This window comes from Phycodurus eques, chromosome 7, assembly GCF_024500275.1.
Source record: "Phycodurus eques isolate BA_2022a chromosome 7, UOR_Pequ_1.1, whole genome shotgun sequence".
NCBI classification, from domain to species: Eukaryota; Metazoa; Chordata; class Actinopteri; order Syngnathiformes; family Syngnathidae; genus Phycodurus; species Phycodurus eques.
The window spans coordinates 18,264,896-18,284,895 of record NC_084531.1 but is presented as its reverse complement, the minus strand read 5'-3'; the positions used below and the strand labels follow the sequence as shown (position 1 = coordinate 18,284,895).

The 20,000-nt window shown below is 39.8% G+C and overlaps 1 protein-coding gene across 11 annotated transcripts in view; it reads left to right on the top strand.

Annotated features, from left to right (window-relative positions):
• The window catches only part of gdpd5b (glycerophosphodiester phosphodiesterase domain containing 5b), a 45,408-nt gene that overhangs the window by 21,517 nt on the left and 3,891 nt on the right, over positions 1–20,000 (top strand). For 6 of the 11 annotated variants that reach the window (XR_009768901.1, XR_009768902.1, XM_061681510.1 and 3 more), the window contains 13 exons: positions 3,705–3,808; positions 7,485–7,578; positions 7,675–7,734; positions 8,012–8,110; positions 9,381–9,474; positions 10,735–10,880; positions 11,917–11,999; positions 14,195–14,369; positions 14,525–14,746; positions 15,051–15,208; positions 15,286–15,433; positions 16,648–16,730; positions 17,963–17,977. Coding sequence is in view for 9 of the 11 variants with exons in the window: in XM_061681510.1 (XP_061537494.1) it covers positions 3,705–3,808; positions 7,485–7,578; positions 7,675–7,734; positions 8,012–8,110; positions 9,381–9,474; positions 10,735–10,880; positions 11,917–11,999; positions 14,195–14,369; positions 14,525–14,746; positions 15,051–15,208; positions 15,286–15,433; positions 16,648–16,730; positions 17,963–17,977 (1,481 nt within the window). In the remaining 2 variants the exon portion in view is untranslated. Of the gene's footprint in view, positions 1–878; positions 944–3,704; positions 3,809–7,484; positions 7,579–7,674; positions 7,735–8,011; positions 8,111–9,380; positions 9,475–10,734; positions 10,881–11,916; positions 12,000–14,194; positions 14,370–14,524; positions 14,747–15,050; positions 15,209–15,285; positions 15,434–16,185; positions 16,731–17,962; positions 17,978–20,000 lie in introns of those variants that run through there. The other 5 variants (XM_061681516.1, XM_061681514.1, XM_061681513.1 and 2 more) reach the window with 5 other exon arrangements.

The window sequence follows — 20,000 nt, the reverse complement described above, 5'->3', positions numbered from 1 at the left end:
TTTAAGGCTTGCTTGAGATATGTTCACATACTTTTAATACGATATGGCTCGCAAGCAGGCAACAAAAACGTATGTAGCCTAGCAAGCCAGTGCTACCGCTAATGGTTGTACGTAAACATGCCGCCGTTCTGTCGATTCATGGACTAAAGTTTCGGTGTGGGTGAAGTAATTTAATTACAATAAAGTATAATTGAATTGCAGTAAGTTAACACCCATTATTTCTGTCATGTTGTAATGTTGGTTTGACTTTACTGATTAGAATACACGATCTGACTAGAGCAGTGATTTCCAACCTTTATGGAGCCAAGGAACATATTTTACAATTGAAAAATCTCACGGCACACCAACAAACAAAAATGTCACAAAAAGTGGATACATTAATTACTGTATGTGCTTCCTGCCATCTAATAGAAGACCATTAATTTGTTCTGTCTGTCACTATGCCTTACTGGCATAAATAGATGAACAAAGATACAATATTTATTGTAAATATAATTTTTGTAGCAATTAAGTACACAATTATATACAGTAAATGAACAGATCATTGCTCCATCTTGTGATCGGTTATCATTTTTTTTAAACTCGTGATCGGTGAGCGGCCCCAAAAATCCTGATCGTGTAAAGCCTCCTTACAAGTCATACATAAATAGTAAATAACACTAAAATAACACGGTTTGACACATAGCCTTTAAGGAAGTCTGCTTTGTGCATGAAGCTTTTTAACATTATTCACTGTCAATAAAGTGTAAAAAGAAGTTAACCACGAGAGTCAAACTTTGCTTAACTTATACTGAGCCGCCTGGACAGAAATGTACATTTTCCTGATAAAATCCATTTCCGGTTCTATGGTAATCATCTCACTTTGCTGACCCTTCCAGGCATCCTATGCAGAGATCTGCTCTAAAGTTTTGCAGAAAATGTTGCTGTGAATTGTCAACTTCAGGTGAGGTTCCGCTGAATAAAAAGAGATTAATGGGAGTCCTACCTTGTAATATGCAGAGACAGTTATATGACCCTGAGCACTGCCTTGAGCGTTTCCATAGCAATGAGGCAAAAGCCCAGCTATCTGCAGCCCTTTAACTGTGTCGCTAACTTGACGTCATGAAATTAACTAGGAAAAGTTTGTATGACTGAAGTGGAAGAAGAGCTCTGGATTTGGGGACTAACAGGATATTATTCAAAACTCAATACCCTGATATACTATAGGTTCGTGGAGGTGTCAAAACAGCATTTTTAATAAGCCCCCTAAACAAACGAGGACCAGTCAAGAAAGTGTATGTATCAGTTGCATGTAACTGGACTGAGTGAATCCTGGGAGCGTGAGAACTGAGAATCTGATGCTGAAACAGTTGAAGAAGCATTCATAACTCACAAAAGGATCTTTCTGTTTCTCTCATTTTTCTTTTTTCCGCATTCAGCTCGGCACTGTCTTGACTGAATCTGCTGTGTGTGTGTGCGTGCGTGCGCTCAAGGTGCTTTGTAGGTGTCAGGCCCACGTCACACAGTGCAAGCTGATCTGGGTGCTCAGTAATAATTGAAAGTATTTCCATTTAGTCAGTCTTTTACATTGAGTTACACAAAAGGCTTTAGAAATTACGGCAACAGTGCTGCTGGTCTGGTGTCATTTGCCTCTGTTACATGTGACGCCACCAGAACCTATTGCACTTTAACAGCACGGTCTTTTGTCAGTTTCAACCAAAAATTACATATTTATTGCTGCTTTTGTCTTATCTGCACAAGATCTGAATGAAGTCAAACAATATTTTTTTTACGTTTTTCTATGACATCATAGAATAGATATAAAAATTAATTGTACTATTAAAACCCTGAATATGGCAAATCAATTGTAACAGATAAGAACGTTGACACGAGCGCTCTCCTCGCACTTGCACACATTTTATTAGACAGTCACTTGTCCCAGTGATATAGTGGCATTGTAGTATGCCCCGTGTGAAATTCCAGGGAGTTATCTGGATACGCACAGGAATGTGGCAAGGTTCTGAGAGGTTAATGCCAGTAAATGTGGAGTGTGAAGCGGCAAGCATGTGCCTCTCGTTCATGTAGTTTACTAACTGCATTCCTGATAATGATTAGCTTTTTCACATTATTAGGTCATCAAATCTGACCTGCAAGAAACAGTCAAGAGCATAATCTGTCAAGGACAAATAGTCTTTAGTTCCTTGCATTACCTTTTAGTAATAACTATTTTATTTAGCTCTGAATGAGCCAGGGACTTGCACTCACTGTCTTCTAAGATTTCTCAATAAAGGGCGAGTAACTTCAGACGAGTCACAATAATTATATCATAGGGAGCAAAGTCTCCTTGGCAGCCTGATACACAGAGATTGTAATGTTTCGAAGGATTTCTATTGCCGCTATTTCACTCTATGCCACAGGGTCAGTTAAATGCCAGCCAGGCAGAAATGGTAATGTGATGTCACGGGGGCAGGCCCTGTCTCCTCAGCCTGTACTGCTGCTGCTGAGTGAGCTGGGAAACAGGAAGCGAGTGCTTGAACCAAATTGTCAAGTCTTCTGTTTGATGTTGCGACCAACGCTGTTGCAACTCAGCACCACTGGATGTTTCATCGTAAAGTGGAACCCTCCAACACTGAATTCCACAAAAGTTTTTGTTGCTGTTTTTTTTCTTCATAGTTTACAAGAGAATTTTGTGGACTAAAATGTCTCAAGTCAAATAAAATGTGCGAGTTCAATCTAGGGCTGCAATGAATGATTATTTATTTTGTTAAAAAATATAATTCCATCCCTTTATTAAAAAACAGGACATTATTTCAAATTTACGGTGCAGAAAATGCACAGACAAATTTATTGTGACTCAGGTACTGGTCATCTCCAAAAATGTTACTCTTTTCCAAGTAAAAGCAGCTGTTTGCACATTTTATTTTGATTAAACACAAGATAATAAGTCTGCTGAAATTACGACAGTTAATAAACATTTTATGACCGTGACAGTTTGAGAAAGATTTGACATTATTTCTTATGTGAGGTGTCTCAAGGTATGCACTCCATTTTGCCTCAATATCTTCAAGACATGACTAATCGACAATACATTTCCCCACAATTCCGTCAATTCTGAACAATCAGCGAATTGATTTTCATGCCTGTGCCTATTTTCAAGTATTCATTCGGGACCATGGGACGCAAAGTCTCAGCTTTCCCATGCCTGAGTGAGGAGGCCTCCCACAGAGGCCGTGGTAACATGCAGCGTCACTGACTTCTTACATAACATTGTTTACGATTATTCTCCGCTTCACTTGAGAGATTTTATTGTCCTTTCTTTTTTATCATCAAATTATAATTGTTCAATAAAGCCACCACCAGAAATTGATCAGTATATCGCTGATCATGCCTCTTTATCTAAAAAAATATAAGCCCACTTATATTTGCCTGTGGTGAAAGTGCATGAAATTGCAGGACAGTAATTAGCAGTGTAGGACGTTTTAATGAGCAATGTGAATAAGGGAATACTTAATACAAAAAGGTTAGTATCCAGCTTCACCCAATGTCCTCAACATCAGGTATACATTTTTAAGGAAAGTTAACTACTCAGGAGCTGTAACACTGCCGATATTTTGAGAAAGCTGTATTTGTTAAGTACTTTGAACAGAAAATATATAATACAAGTGGTAATTTCAGTTGACATAACTAATGAGGCTTGATTGTGTGTTTTGTATGTGTGTTCTCAGTGGGAGTTGCTGTGGTCCCTCGTCCTCCTTTTTACTTTCTGTGCTCTGCTGGTTTGGTTCTACTTCTGGTTGGAAGCTCACAACGACTACAGTGAGTTTAACTGGTGAGTGGTCGTGTTAACCAAGGCCACATAATTGTCCCCATTTTATTTCCATGAGCTTGAAATCCATTGTTTATGTCTATATTTATTTGTGCAAATGGTGATGTGTTTGCAGTGCTCACAAAAAAATTATCAATTTTGGCTCTTCAACATATAAGAGAAGAATCGTTCAGGAAGCCAAAAAGATGTTGTAGATATTTCTAATGGAAATACAGTGTAACTAATAATTCTTAAAAGTGCTTGCAATTCTTCTCCTAACCTCCTCCTACTCTCTAAAAACCTTCACAATGTCACCCTGTCCCCTTATCGTCTGCTGCCTCTTCTGTTATCCTTTACCCACTGGACTTGCTTTTCCCTCCCCCTCACCCATTTGCCCCTTGTTTTTTTTTGGGGGGGGGGGGGGAGGGGGGGTTAACCTTCAATTAACCTTTAACGGTTTTTTAATTATTTTATTTTTTTTTATGTTTCTGTCACCCCTCTTTCGCTCGCACCCTCTCCATGTGTTCTACACAGACACATGTCAGACCTCCACTCGTTTCAGGAGATGACGCAATGATGTTTTATTTGGGGCGGCATGCCATGCCTTCAAGAGGAAATGCAAAATAGGCCTGCTTTTCTTAAGGGTGGTGCACAGATGATAACCGTGAGGGTGATTTAGCAGCAGGGAGTGTCTTGGTCCATCTGCAGTGTAAACGTATTGACCGAGGGCTCCGCATATCTGTAACGCTGCAGCAGCTCTGACACTTGAATAGCCTGACAGTGTGATTAGTATATGAGTCAAAAGGACATGCAGTGGAACACAAAAGGTCAAACAAAATCCTCTCCAGGATACTGGTCGACCTCTAATTTCTAAACAGTTTTCCCATTGGAATATAATGGAAATAGAAATAATTTGTTCCATAGTCAAACTGTCACATTTCATTTAAAAACCTTTATTAACTGTCAGGGTTTTTAGTCCATTTTGGACATTCTGAATTGCCAATCTGCAGTGTTTAAAAAAAAATTTTTTTTTTAAATTCAGTTATATTGTTCTGAATTGGGGTTGAACGTCTAAAAATATTTTGTAGTCAACTATAGTGTTATGAAAGTTGAGTCGAGGTCAATTAATTAGTGACATCATTGATATTTTTTCCAGCACAGTACAGTTGTCCACAACCTTTTTTTGCAACATGGACCAGTTTCACATCATAAAACAGATAAAAAACAAAGAATAAAAATGCAGCTAACTATATTCTGAATGTATTGTAATTAGTGGGACCTTTATGTATGTTTTTCTCTTCAACAAGCTCGCCGATGTCATCTTCTTGTGTTCCATAGCATAGCGGAGGCAGGATTTAAAAAATAAATAAATAAATAAATAAAAATAAAATTAATTCTCTGTTTCACTGTTTCTATTTCACTCCTGCTTCTAATGTATGTGAGGATAGACTTGCAACGGGTTTCATTTTGAGTAAAATACTTTCACATGCCTGTAGCATTCATACCGTGGTATGGTATACTGACGTCAGTGTCATAAGTGTCGCAATGTTGGTGCGTTGTACCTTACAACTTCTATGATGAATAAAGTTTTCATTAGCACACAGTTGTCTGTGCATTGTTAGACATAACATTTTGGTGATGAAAATGGAGTTTGTCTTCACGCCACTGCCCTTGTACCTCGCTGCCAGTCCCGAGGTACCGCGGGGTACGAATCTGTTAAGATTAATGGACATCAGAATAGCCAAAGCTAGCTAGGCTAACCGCTATGCTCTTCCACAACCATCTTATTTTTGTATTGTGGGACCCACGCAGATGTATGAAGACTGCGTCGCCTTGTTGCCCAGACATTTTCGCTGCTCCACAGAGCATTACAGTTTGGCAATGGCAGAAGAATTGTAAATTAGCCAATTGGAAGACGAGATGCCAAAAACGTGATTAGTGATTAGTCGACCTCAAGCTTTGAACGGCGGTGTGGAGTTGTAAATTCAACTTGTCGAGAAATCGGTTAAACTCCTAGAAGCTACTGAGCAGCTTGGACAGAGATGCGTGTACTTACTGACCGGCCGCATGGGTCACTGTCAAGAGTCATATTGCAGAGTTAGGGTCCGGTCATGTCAAAAACATTGATTACTCAAGGCTAAACATGGTTCACTCTCCTCAGTCTGTTGTTGATTTAGCTATATTGTACTCAGCAGCCAGGACAGAGATGCATCGCCTATTCTGCTTTAGTAGCTAAAGTGCCACTACATAGCAGTGAGCAACGTTACAAGTGGACTCCATCTTTATGGAATTTTCCAAAACTTGTAAATCCTCCATAATAAATACATTCATGAAAAAAAACAATTGATTACTGAAGTACATGCCCTATTTGACTGCTCTTCTCATGAAGAATGTACAATTTGCACTATTTAAGCAAGTGACTATGTTTGAAACATCACGATGATTTTGACACATCAACTTTTAGAACCCCTTGGAATTTCAGCCCGCACGTGCTTACTCATGGATATTTTTAGCTGAAACTCTGTTCCCCGGGTAGCAGACTAAACGAAGGGTCGAGGAGTTGTGTTGAGAAATAATCCAGTTTATACTGCTTTACTGCAATTGGCTGGTGACCGGTTCAGGGTGTACCCCACCACTCACCCAAAGATAGCTGGGATAGGCTCCAGCACGCCCGCGACCCTAGTGAGGATAAGCGGTACATAAAATGGATGGTAATCTTGCTTAACTATATTGAAAATTTTTTTACCACATTTTCCATATGCGGTGTGTGTGTGTGTGTGTGTGTGTGTGTATATATATATATATATATATATATATATATATATATATATATATATATATATATATATATATATATATATATACACACATACATACATACTCACACACACAAAAACATTCCCCAAAAACGGCATTATTTCCGAGACAAACTCAACCCATGTTCCAATTTTCAATGTTCGTGGTGCGTTGTACTCTCGTTGATGTGCCCCTTCCAACAAGACTTCGCATTTTCACAGGCTTGTTATTTTTGGGAAAATCTTGTCACGTTGCTACTGCAATAAATTCCATTTCCGGTTCTATGGTCATTCTGCTACTTTGCCATTTGTGGTGTCATGACGAAAAAAGAACACAAATAGGCAAAGCAAAGCATAACGTAATTTTGGAATTTGTCTAGATGCTTACTAAGATGAAGTTTTGTGAGATATGCATAGATCTTTCATGACTGCAGTTCAAGCCTCTGAACAGTTGAAATCAGGCATTTGAATTTCAAGGTTCTACATCTTCTTCCCACACGCAGGACTGTGCGTTTTTGTCTGTATAAGCCTGTATTTCTAGGAGCAATTTACCAAGCATTAATCTAACATTCCCAACAGGCTCTGTGGTCGCTGAGAGTGCGTTCGCTGCTGTGTCTATGCTGGCTTCATTGCAACATTAATGCAATAATATCCATGGGACTTGATAGATGTCTGCCTGTGAGCCACATACCTGTTTGAAAACAACATCTTCACTTTTCATTTTCACTATCAACCTGTTAATGTGTAAGCAAGCGCACAGTTGGGATTGGAAGAGAAATTTTAATTTAAGCAGCAATATGGAGAGGCGAACAGTTTTGCTCCCAAGGCTTTCCTCTGGTTGATATTGATGAAATGCAAGCGAGCACTCAATATGACAACTGTGATAAAATGTCTTGTTGCTGCAGGTTCCTCTACAATCGCTCTGGCGAGTGGAGCGATGGCACAGTTCCAGTCTTGGCCACCACCGCTGCTGGCTTCACCTACATAGCCTTTTTAATGGTTAGTGTCTCCCAGAAATATCCATATTTATCTTCTGTGTGGCATATTTCCTCAACAGCAGCATGTAGCAGCTATTGTGTATTTTTCCTCTCCCAGGTTTTAGCCCTTTGTCACGTTGCACTTGGCCAACAGTTGAATTTGCATTGGCTGCATAAGGTAATGTGCCAACTGTTGACTTTATTTGTGTTACTTAGACACTTAAGACACCAATGATGCACAAGACACATTCTAAGTGTCACTAGGTGTGAATGCTTATTCATGGATGACAGACCTTACAGTTTGGACATGGGTGTCACAGGATGGTGATGAAAATCTTGCCACATAGAAAGACAAGACAAATGCAGACGCCACAAGCCACTCTTGAGTATTTTGTGATGTATGCGTGTCCACATTGATGGGACGTTTTCTTTTCCTTCGCCTCCTGTCCTCACAGATAGGAGTCACTGCAGCTCTTCTCACAACTGTTGTTGGGGTGATATCCATCAATCAAACATGGCAGCACGAGTGGGACATCATCCCAATCTCCATGCAGGTCAGCCGACTACAACATTGGAACTCTGAACAGCGAGGCAGCTTTATTTCCTGTGTTTTTCTGTCTAACAAATACAGTGAAAGCAATCTGTTCAGTAAAGGTGGTCAACCTGTGATTTGTTCAGATTGTCAAACGAACATTTCCCACTGTGATCAATTATATCTGGAATAATTAGTTCCGCAGTCAAATATGCCGCTCATGCATCTCATTCTGCAACATTAACTGTTACACAAGTCTAAAATGAAACTAAGCGGAAGCTAATCGAGCCATATACATCTATACTCAGTCCTCCTGCTTCTTGTCAAACATCACAAACAGATGGATTCAAAATCACAGCAGATGCAAATCACATTCTGCTTACAAAAAGCCACACGAAACACCACTTAACAGAACCAACACCTTTGTTGAGTCATCCACATGACTATTGGCAATCATGTCTACCGTGACACTAAAACACTTGGAATAGTACTTGGACACCCCCTCGAAATGAGTCCACAGTAACTTCTGGTGGCTGTTCTTTCCTCCAAAATTGTACCACATTAAATGCATATTTCCCCTAAATTTTGGTTGGTCTCGTTTTGCGGTGGAGGTTCCACTGTATATACTTCACTTACATTTTATATCCACACAGAGATCAAGTCAGATTGCATTTATTTATTGATATCTTAACAGTATTTTCATTTAAAGTCTCTAAAAACTGAAAATAAATGTCTTTTAAATTTCACAGACCACATAGAATGAAAAGAATTTCAATTTGAATGATTGAAAACACTATAATTCACAAATAAGTACTACGTAGTTGTCAGTCTTTGCACATTTTCAGCAATTATCTTCAAACATGTATAATGTATTCAGAAACAAATCTCAGAATTCACTTTACTGGGTCTTAATGTGTATAAATTAAATACAATGACTGTATACTGTGCTATTAGTTGTGTGAGGAACCCTTCAGTTGATAATATTTCAGGAAATTGCATTTTGTGTGTGATTTGAATTTGTATGTAAACTGGCAACTTTGACCGGAAGGGACCTGCCAGGTGTGCCTTAACTCTAAAGTAGTTTTTAGACGTCTGTGATTAGTGTCACAGTAAGATTAATGCAGCAGCGGGAATGTGTGATGTGCAATTCCACTCCAACAGTCACATTTTTCAGGAAATGTCTCTACAAATTATAGCCATTATCTCCCAAGTCTGTAATTCCACTAAGACGTACCTTTTTTCTGTTTGTGTGTCCTCGTGCATCCTCTTCTCCCCTCCTTGCATCCATGCAGGCCACGGGCCCGTTCTTGCACATCGGTGCCGTCACTGCGGTCACAGCTCTGTCCTGGATAGTGGCTGGACAGGTCGCCCGTGCGGATAAAACATGTAAGTTTGCAATGTGATTTAAAAGTCACTCTCGTGTTTGCGATTCGCTAACAGGAAGAGCGTGCAATGATTAACAGTGTGAAGACTGTGGCCAAGAGCTTCCATCCATAGAGTTGCAGACAACATACATTCTTTCTGGCTCATGTCAGACAGCACTTTGTAAGATTTGTTTTCATTCCGGAATACAGGAATCCAGTATTAGCATTCCTCAGTGTGTGTTTCGCATGATTTTATTTTCGATAAAATCAAATGAAGTTTACATGCCGGAGCTACTTTGAATGTCATCTCAGGATTGAATGTGACATAATATCTGTTCCACACACAAACTGTCATGTTAATCGTGCAATTTAGTCATTTCCTCAGAGGCCACACCCATAATCATTGTAAACATTCCTTGCCTAAAAATACTGTTTTTCCTGAGAGTTAAAAACACATTTATCAAGAATAACATCTTCCATTGTTGACAAGGTCCTCTTGGAAAGGTGGAAAGGTCTCTGACAAAATGCTTGTTCGTCTGTCTCTTAGCACGCACGCACACCTCGCCTTTCTCCCATTACACACACACACACACAAACACAGCTGACCTTGAAACAAAATTCCTCTGTGGTGGTGGCGTCGCTCTCACTCGCTGCTGGAATTGCTCAATTGAACTGTGGTTGCTGTACATTAACATAAATACCCAAACACAACATTTACAAGCATGCCCTGAATGGCACAAGTTAAAATTTAAACCCATTTCTAGATGTTTTAGTAGAAGATAGTAAACGTTAAAGTGAATTTGTATTTGGTTTATCTTTCAGCTGGAAACGACGTTGTTGTGTTTCCCCTTCAGGGCTTATATGTATAAGTGTTAAAGTATTTAAAATTATAAATTTTATATTGTCTTTTATGTAATTTTTATTATTTATAATCTACATTTTGACAATGGGTATATATAGGTTTATCCAGTGTACTACTGGTTAGTTGATTGAAACCATTTGATTGATTTGCGTATTTGAGTCAGTCTGCCATGTAATTCTAAAACACAAAATTGGAGCCTGAGAACATTTAAAACAAAAATTATCACTATCGTCAATGTTTTAACAGTTCAAGCATTGCAGTATGTGTTTTTTTTTTGTATTGGTATGACCCTAGAACGAATTTTTAAAAACTGAAAAGGGAAATTTGGGATGATTATGACTGGTTTTTTTTGTTGTTTTTTTTTAAATGTAAAATTACTATAAAAATGGTTCAATAGTGGAAATGTTTGCTGTCCTGCAGCGTTCCAGGTGGTGGTCATGCTACTGTATCTCAGTGTGTTAGTGGGGCTGTACGTGGTGCCGCTGTATATCACCTCCCCTTGCATCATGGACCCCAGCAATCTCAGGCCCCGCCCCAATGTTATTGGTCACCAGGGGGCCCCCATGGTGAGTCCCAAATGTGGGAAAACAATTTGGATTGTGCTTGAATAACATGATTCATTTACATGCTCTTCTGTCTTTTATCAATATCGGGCAACCATTTAGTGAAGAACCTTACTGAAAACCACTTTGTGGATATACCTTTTCCCTATTTTCTTCTGCTCTTTCCAAGGCTGTGCTAGTGTGGTCATGACCTTGTGGTCAAGCAACTAAAAATAGCCCAACAAAATCCGCCAAGATCCAAAGGAAACCCTTTTATTGCCTGATGAATGATTGATGAGGATTTATATTGTGTAGTCACCTTTGCAAATAAATATATATACACACACACACACACTTGTGTACATATGCACTACATAGTTTGTCTTCCATATTTGTCGCTTTCTGGTGCATTAGTTGCTGCATTGAAATGAACTGGAATAAATCAAAACAACACTAGATGCTCTCATTATGGATAAAGTAGAAGTTCACATTGAGAATATGATGCCTGCCTAGACAAATTTTTTCTTCTACCATTCTAATTGTACTGATTTTTAAGTGATCTGAAGACAGTTTTGTGCGCTTGGCACAATATCCCTCTCAATGTTACACAACACTTGGATGGGAAAAGAGAGCCAACATGTTCACACACACACCCTGCTATTTGCGGTATTTGTGATCGATCCTCACAGCAGCATCTAAAATTGGGAGAATTTCTGTGTGACTATGAAAACAAATCATGTGACTGGACTCAGTTTCCCACAGGTTTACTGTATTGATCATAACATTATCTCCTTTTTCCCCACTAGCTTGACTCACTCTGTGTCCATAGACAGAAGCATTTCTTGCAAGTGATGTTTAACCCGTGGAATCATATTGATTCCAACCAAGTTAATTTTTAATCCACAGAGTTGTTTTCCCCCAATTTCACAGCATTCCTTTTGCTACAATTTGTGTTTGTGTCCTCAAGATATAGCCATAAATAAATAATAAATAAGACACCCATTATGTTATAAGCACACTGACGCAGTCATTTTCATGGGGGGTTTGTGTGTGTTTTCAGCTTGCGCCAGAGAACACAATGTGGTCCTTTCAGCGAGCGCTGCAAATGAATGTCACTGGGTTGGAGGCAGATGTCGCAGTCAGGTACAAAAACACAATCAACTCTCAGATTATTTGTGCCTTATTGTTTGGTAAAATATGAAGTTCCATAGACCATATTACCTTCCTCATTAAATGGCAAAACGGTTGCGGGTTTAAGGGGAACTTGTTTCATGAAGTGAAACCTCTAAATTTGAATTACAAGCCAATTCAGAAAACTGATCCATCTCTGATTTAAATCTAGAATAATTTATCAGCCTTTTTAAATAATTGATGTATTATTTAATTCCAGGGTAAAACTTTTGCCAAAACAGTACTTTTTCTTGTGTTCACTTTGCAATGTTGCATGCATCCATCTTTTTATTCATGGGAGTTAAATGTCCTTTTTGTTCCATACACTCTACTGTACCGTTTTTGTGAATTTCTCGATACTAGTCCTTGTTTTATTTTGAACAGCTGAAGCTGTACATCAAGCAAGAAAGGGAAAGAATTCCACCTACAAAGCTTCAACAATTAGTGTGCTCAGTTCCCAAACGTTTATTGAATGTTGTTAAATAAAAGAAAAGGTGGTATAACATATTGGTAAACATGACCCTGTCCCATCGAGGACGACTGGTTAGAGCGTCTGCCTCACAGTTCTGAGGACCGAGGTTCAATCCCCGGCCCCGCCAATGTGGAGTTTGCATGTTCTCCCCGTGCCTGCGGGGCACTCCGGTTTCCTCCCACATCCCAAAAACATGCGTCGTAGGTTAATTGACAACTCTAAATTGTCTGTAAGTGTGACTGTGAGTGCAAATGGTTGTTTGTTTGTATGTGCCCTGTGATTGGCTGGCAACCAGTTCAGGGTGTACCCCGCCTCCTGCCCGATGATAGCTGGGATAGGCTCCAGCACGCCCGCGACCCTTGTGAGGAGAAGCGGCTCATAAAATGGATGGATGGGTATAAAATCATATATTAATCTAAAACACTCCCAACTTTGTACTCTCACGCGTAGAATCATTGTTTAAACTTTGTTCGTGGCAGATCGGTTGCTCATTGTTCAATACAACATTTTGTACTGTTTGATTTTAAATCACGAGGAACAGTTCTCAAAAATCTGGCAGAGGACATGTAGATGTGACGATAGTGACACAGACACCAAGGCATACATTTTTAATATTTCTACAGAGTTTGGAGGACATCAAAACGGGCATTTTATCTTCCGTTAGCAAACATCAAAGGCGAGGCCACGGGTTGGGTTGGAGCTTACAGTTCCTCTCAAAGCCAGTGGGTGGCGCCTCACGTGCATGTTTGAATATTAACCACAGGGAGGGAGGGTCCCTCGACCTTTTGTTCAGGGAAGGAGTCTTTTGAAGCCAGGAATCAAGATTTGACGGCAAGCTGCTAATTAGGTTAAGGTCCACTTGACGTACACCAGGCATTCTCCTAGTGGCTGTCTCACAGCTAGGCAGCGTGAAGGAGTGGGGTTATCAAGCGGTTGGGAGTCCCTGTGGCGCCTCAGTTTGCGGGCGCATGTCCGCTCCAACGCAAATGGCAGAAAGAAACTCCAGAGTTCTCAAACATTGTTTTTTCAGTGAAAATTTTGAATGGTGACTCAAATGACATTTTGTTATGGGCCTACATGCTGATGTGAATCCAAAAGACTAAAATAATTTGCTATTCAAACGTTTAGCACAAGCATGTTTTGTTTCACTTTCCTTTTGTGTTCATATGTGAGTCTAGAGATTAGCATCTAGTTAACTCCAGTCTCCTCGCACTATGATCAGGTATCCTTGTACACCGCATACACAATCAGATGCATCTTTCCCCTCAACATTTGAAATAAAAGTGAAATTAGAAAGTAAACCTCTCAGAGGGATGGGAGAACAACTATGGGATGCCAGTGTCGATATAGTGTTGAGATGACACCTCCCTCTCATGAACATCATTGAGCATGATGGTCGCAGATGAAAAGCTGTTTCAAAAAATCTGCCTTTACTAAGATAATGCATAGTATTAATTTAACAAGATGTAATTATTCTGATTGTAGTTTGCAGTGGTGAAAAAAGGGACTGCTTATTGTAAAGTATGTAAGGGGGTCAACATATACAGTATAAACACATCTCATCATAATAATACATTGCAGTTTACTCTTGCAAACTACAACCACAATAAACCTATAATTAAATGAATACATTAATCCAGAATAATGATTTTGAATTTTATCTACAATAACCTCTTCCCTATTCGCCACTTATTAGTGTTGATGCCGTTCCGTTCCTGATGCACGACCGCACCCTGCGCAGGACCACTGACGTAGAGAGGATTTTCCCCGACAGGCAGATGGAGGACGCCACACTGTTCAACTGGACCGATCTACAACAGCTCAATGCGGGGCAGTGGTTCCTCAAGGTGGGACCACAGCCTCAAAATGTAGTAAGAGGCTATGTGTGGTAAAAATCCTAAACTCATATTGTTGGTGCAGGATTTATTTATTGAAATTATATATATTTTCTTTTTAATATATATATTTTTTATTTTGTATTTTTTTTGCTGTACCACTTTTGAGTCTTTGTGCTACTCTTCTTCAGGACGACCCCTTCTGGACAACGCACACGCTATCGCCCCACGAGAGGAACCTGATTGCCAACCAGAGTGTGTGCAACCTGGAGCAGCTTCTAAAGCTGGCCTCTTATCATAACACCACTGTGGTGTTCAGGCTGAGGAGACCTCCGCTGGGGCACCCCTGCTACCACAGCTGGATCAATGACACTCTGCAGGCTGTGGAGCGATCTGGGGTTCCTCAAAGTCTGGTTGGTGTTGTACTACTTCGGAGAGTTTTACGTTTTCTTGAAAAGGGTCCTACCTGATCTAAAGTTGAAACCAGATGTTTACATACACTAAACCTCTTTTTTTTATTTTCTTACTGTGACATGGAATCAGATAAAATCTTTCCTGTTTTAGGTCAGTTAAGATTACCAAAATTATTTCTATTTGCTAAATTCAAGAATAATGAGAGAATTTATTTGATAAATTATTGATTTGCACAAGTCTGGTTCATTCTTGGGTGCAATATCCAGATGCCTGAAGGTGCCACTTCCAATTATATGTTTGAAGGTAATGTGGACTCCAGAAGAAGACAGGGATCAAGTGCAACAGCTTGCACCTGGTCTGATCCAGACATCCTTGAAGAAAAAAAGTCCTCAAAGCCTCAGAGAGGCAGGCATCAGCAGGCTGCTGCTCAGATACAACCAGGCCAGCACTCAGGAAATCAGGTAGGAATATGCGCACAACAAGCAACCATACACGCACAAACATTTACCAAAATAAATAAATAAATACTGTCTTTCAGGGACTTGTCGCAGAAAAACATGAGCGTTACCCTCTATATGGTCAACGAGCCTTGGCTGTACTCAGTGCTGTGGTGCAGCGACGTGTCATCCGTATCGTCTGAGGCACCACATGTCCTCAAAAAGGTGCCTTACCCCATCTGGCTCTTGGTAAGGATGCACTTCGCTGTTGTCTTTGTCTCCTCTGCTAATCTATAGCTTTACCTTTTGCTCATCTCCTCAACTAAGCAATGCGGTCCTAATATTATTTCCTTCACCATCAAAGGAGGAGATGTTTAATTGTGTGCAACCTCCTGTGTATAGTATTTTTTTTGGTCCTTTTTTTAATTTTTATTTTTTATTTTTAAAATAACTAGGTATTCTTCTAAGGATAAACCCATCACATCTTAGCTGGGAAACTCCCCCAAAATGCTCCATCTATTCATTTTCCATACAGCTCATCCTCATTGGTGTCATTGGTAACCATCAGACTATCCCAACTGACTTTGGCCAAGAGGCAGGGCGCACCCTGGACTGCTCAATCGCAGGACACATACAAACAGCAACTCGCAGAGGTTTTATTTCCAAAAAGTATTTTTAATATTATTGTCCGTCACTGCAACATTATACACATTTAGAACATATTGGACAATAAAATAAATGCACAGTTCTTAAAAATAATTCAATTACCTAAGCCACTGTAAGGTGTTGCACAGTTTGAAGGTTTAACACTTTTTTTTTTCCACACTACAATGGTACACGTAGCACACTTTGATAATCATTGTCAGAGAACATTCAAACACTTGTCTTTGTGAAAAATCTTGTGAAATCAGTGTAATTTGTAGTGTAGTGTTTACACAGTCCCCTTAGATCTAGAAGAAATCATGTAGCCACCATTTAGCCATGATGATCTGATTTTGCAGGTGGGGGCCCGCACACTTGTCTTTTCTCCTGCATCCCTTTGGTCCCAGCGCAATAATGCAAAGAGTCTCTCTATATCTCATCAAGCAGTCGTCTCCTGAATCCTGCTTCACCATCACAGTGCCACTTTGGATTTTATGGCCTGAGCAGCAGATCAGTCGGCCCTTCCTGTGTCTCTCACCATATGGGAGCTCTGCATGGGAAAACGTGACCGCCGAGCCCCATTGCGTTTTGGCAAAAGTCAAACCTACCGGCAGATGTGACCGAGTGGATGTATAACCCAAGTCACTTAAAAAAAAATAAAAAATACAGATTAATTCCTGATTTGCAGGAGTCTAGTCTAATGGTAAAATCTTTGTCTATGTCATCGCTTTAGGAGCGTATCCTTGATCGACAGCACCACCCAGTGTTGGATACTGTTGAACTCAAACAACACTAGTAAATCATGTTGTTTTCCCCCTCAGAAACCAGATGAATACTGCCTGATGTGGGTGTGTGCAGACCTTGCCTCCTTTGTGGTGGTCGTAGGAATATTCATTTTACAGAAGTAAGTGCACTTGAGTCAACTTTTAATGGTGGACAGAAGTTTCTCTCCCTTTCGCGCTTGTGAACTGTCATACTCACACGTATGCTTATTAACTCCTTTTCAGTATTTTACTAATGCCACCGCTCCCCAATGGTTTTGAATTAATCAAATCTTTATCGTATCCCTCCAGAATACATTGGATTTGTACTTATTCCACCACAGACCTGTTGTTGTTCATTAATGACACTGGCCGACTTCCCCTGTAGATAAGAGAAAATACGTGCATTCGTTTTGGAATGTATAGTGTAAGAAAATCCAAAATATATCTGGTGGGATTCATTGTGGTCATGCATTTGTTGTTGAACTAACCTTGCGAGGAAGGCATGGAAAATATTAGTTGACTACTTAAATCATAGAGTATTTGTTTCATTTTATTTTGTATTTAATTGTATTTATATTATTATATCCTATATATTTTAATGTCTTGTTATTGTTATTATTATTTATTTTATCTAAATTTAAAGTGTGGATAGGTTTGCAGTTTAATGCCCAGAAATTTTGTCTATTTGTGTGTTCTTGTTTTGTTTTTTTTCCACTCTTGTCATACAGCAGCAGTTAATAACACTGGGTTACAACAAAACACTGTAAGTTGTGTGTTTTTTTCAACTGATTTAGGACACATTTGCATTGCTGATTTCAAAGATGACATCCATTTCTCTTGTTCAGGTCAGGTTTTTATGCTAAGTTGATTTTTTTACAAAATCTGATTTTCTTACTACAGCAGTGACATTTTGTGACATCATCGGTTGATTTTTGTTTGGATTTTTTTTATTTGAGATGTGAGGTTTTAAAGAGAAAAAATAGTTTTCTACTACACATTATTAATCAAATGTTCATTAAATGACTGTGAGGATTTGAATTCAAATATCAGTGTGATATTTGGATTCAGCACATAAAAAATTTCCTAAATCAGTTAATAAATCTTAATCTCTCAATAAATTTGTTGTTGCCCAGTTTTATTCCTCAGCTAAATCCTCTATATACTTGTCCGATATCTTCATAGACAGATGATCAGATGACGTACTTTTTCAGCCTTCCTGAGCGGCTCTTCTCTGCTCCTCGGTGTCTCGTGCCGGCTTCTAAACTGACCTCTCTTGTCTCCCGCCTTCTTTTGTCCTTTTCTTTCTTTGTCCTCTCTCCTCTGCCTGACTGCATGCTCGTCTCCTCTGCTGCGTTCTGGCATCTTCTCTCAGCTATCACATGATCAGGTAACGCGCCCACATTTTCACATAACCCACCCTCCCTTCTTTTGACCATTTCTCTCTTTTTTGATATTCTTAACCCCCCTCAACCCGCTGCTGTTTTCTACAACCCCAATTCCAATGAAGTTGGGACGTTGTGTTAAACATAAATAAAAACAGAATACAATGATTTGCAAATCATGTTCAACCTATATTTAATTGAATACACTATACAGACAAGCTATTTAATGTTCAAACTGATAAACTTTATTGTTTTTAGCAAATATTAATTAACTTAGAATTTTATGGCTGCAACACGTTCCAACAAAGCTGGTTTACCACTGTGTTACATCACTTTTTCTTTGAACAACATTCAATAAACGTTTGGGAACTGAGGACACTAATTGAAGCTTTGTAGGTGGAATTCTTCCCCATTCTTGCTTGATGTACATCTTCAGCTGTTCAACAGTCCGAGGTCTCCGTTGTCGTATTTTACGCTTCATAATGCGCCACACATTTTCATTTTCAATGGGAGACAGGTCTGGACTGCAGGCAGGCCAGTCTAGTACCCGCACCCTTTTACTACGAAGCCACGCTGTTGTAACACGTGCAGAATGTGGTTTGGCTTTGTCTTGCTGAACTAAGCAGGGGCGCCCATGAAAAAGACGTTGCTTGGATGGCAGCATGTTTCTCCAAAACCTGTATGTAGCTTTAATTGTGCCTTCACAGATGTGTAAGTTACCCATGCCATTGGCACTAACACAGCCCCATACCATCACAGATGCTGGCTTTTGAACTTTGCGTCCATAACAGTCCGGATGGTTCTTTTCCTCTTTGGCCCGGAGGACACGACGTCCACAATTTCCAAAAACAATTTGAAATGTGGACTCGTCGGACCACAGAACACTTTTCCAATTTGCATCAGTCCATCTTAGATGAGCTCGGGCCCAGAGAAGCCGGCGGAGTTTCTGGGTGTTGTTGATAAATGGCTTTTGCTTTGCATAATAGAGTTTCAAGTTGCACTTACGGATGTAGCGCTGAACTGTATTTACTGACATTGGTTTTCTCAAGTGTTGCCACCTGTCCCAGCTTTGTTGGAACGTGTTGCAGCCATAAAATTCAAAGTTAATGAATATTTTCTAAAAACAATAAAGTTAATCAGTTTGAACATTAAATAGCTTGTCTTTGTAGTGTATTCAATTAAATATAGGTTGAACATGATTTGCAAATCATTGTATTCTGTTTTTATTTATGTTTAACATAACGTCCCAACTTGGCGGCACGGTGGCCGACTGGTTAGAGCGTCAGCCTCACAGTTCTGAGGACCCGGGTTCAATCCCCGCCTGTGTGGAGTTTGCATGTTCTCCCCGTGCCTGCGTGGGTTTTCTCCGGGCACTCCGGTTTCCTCCCACATCCCAAAAACATGCATTAATTGGAGACTCTAAATTGCCCGTAGGTGTGAATGTGAGTACGGATGGTTGTTTGCTTCTATGTGCCCTGCGATTGGCTGGCAACCAGTTCAGGGTGTACCCCGCCTCCTGCCCGATGACAGCTGGGATGGGCTCCAGCACGCCCGCGACCCTAGTGAGGAGAAGCGGCTCAGAAAATGGATGGATGGATGGATGGATGGATGGATAATGTCCCAACTTCATTGGAATTGGGGTTGTAATATGACATCTGTCTATTTATATTTCCCCCCTCTCCACGAACTGCTGCGTTTCTCGAGTTAACCTCTTAATCCCCTTTTTCCGCGCATAGCGCAAATTGTGGGTTTTACACCACATTACTGAAATGAAATTCGTAATGTTCGTAAACTTCAAATGAAGTATGGAAGCGGGCCTAATAAGGCAAGTGGCTCGTGAGTGTCTTTTATTGACACTGAAGGACTAAAGCCTTGGGTGCATTTCCTACTGCTGCACCACTTCTCTTAATTACATTTAAATGAAGGCAGACGTCCTTCAGTCAGCTCCCTATATTAAATATAAATGTTGAATTAACTGAATGTTCCCTGGATATAAAATTTTGCTCCAGCAAGATACACACAAGATAT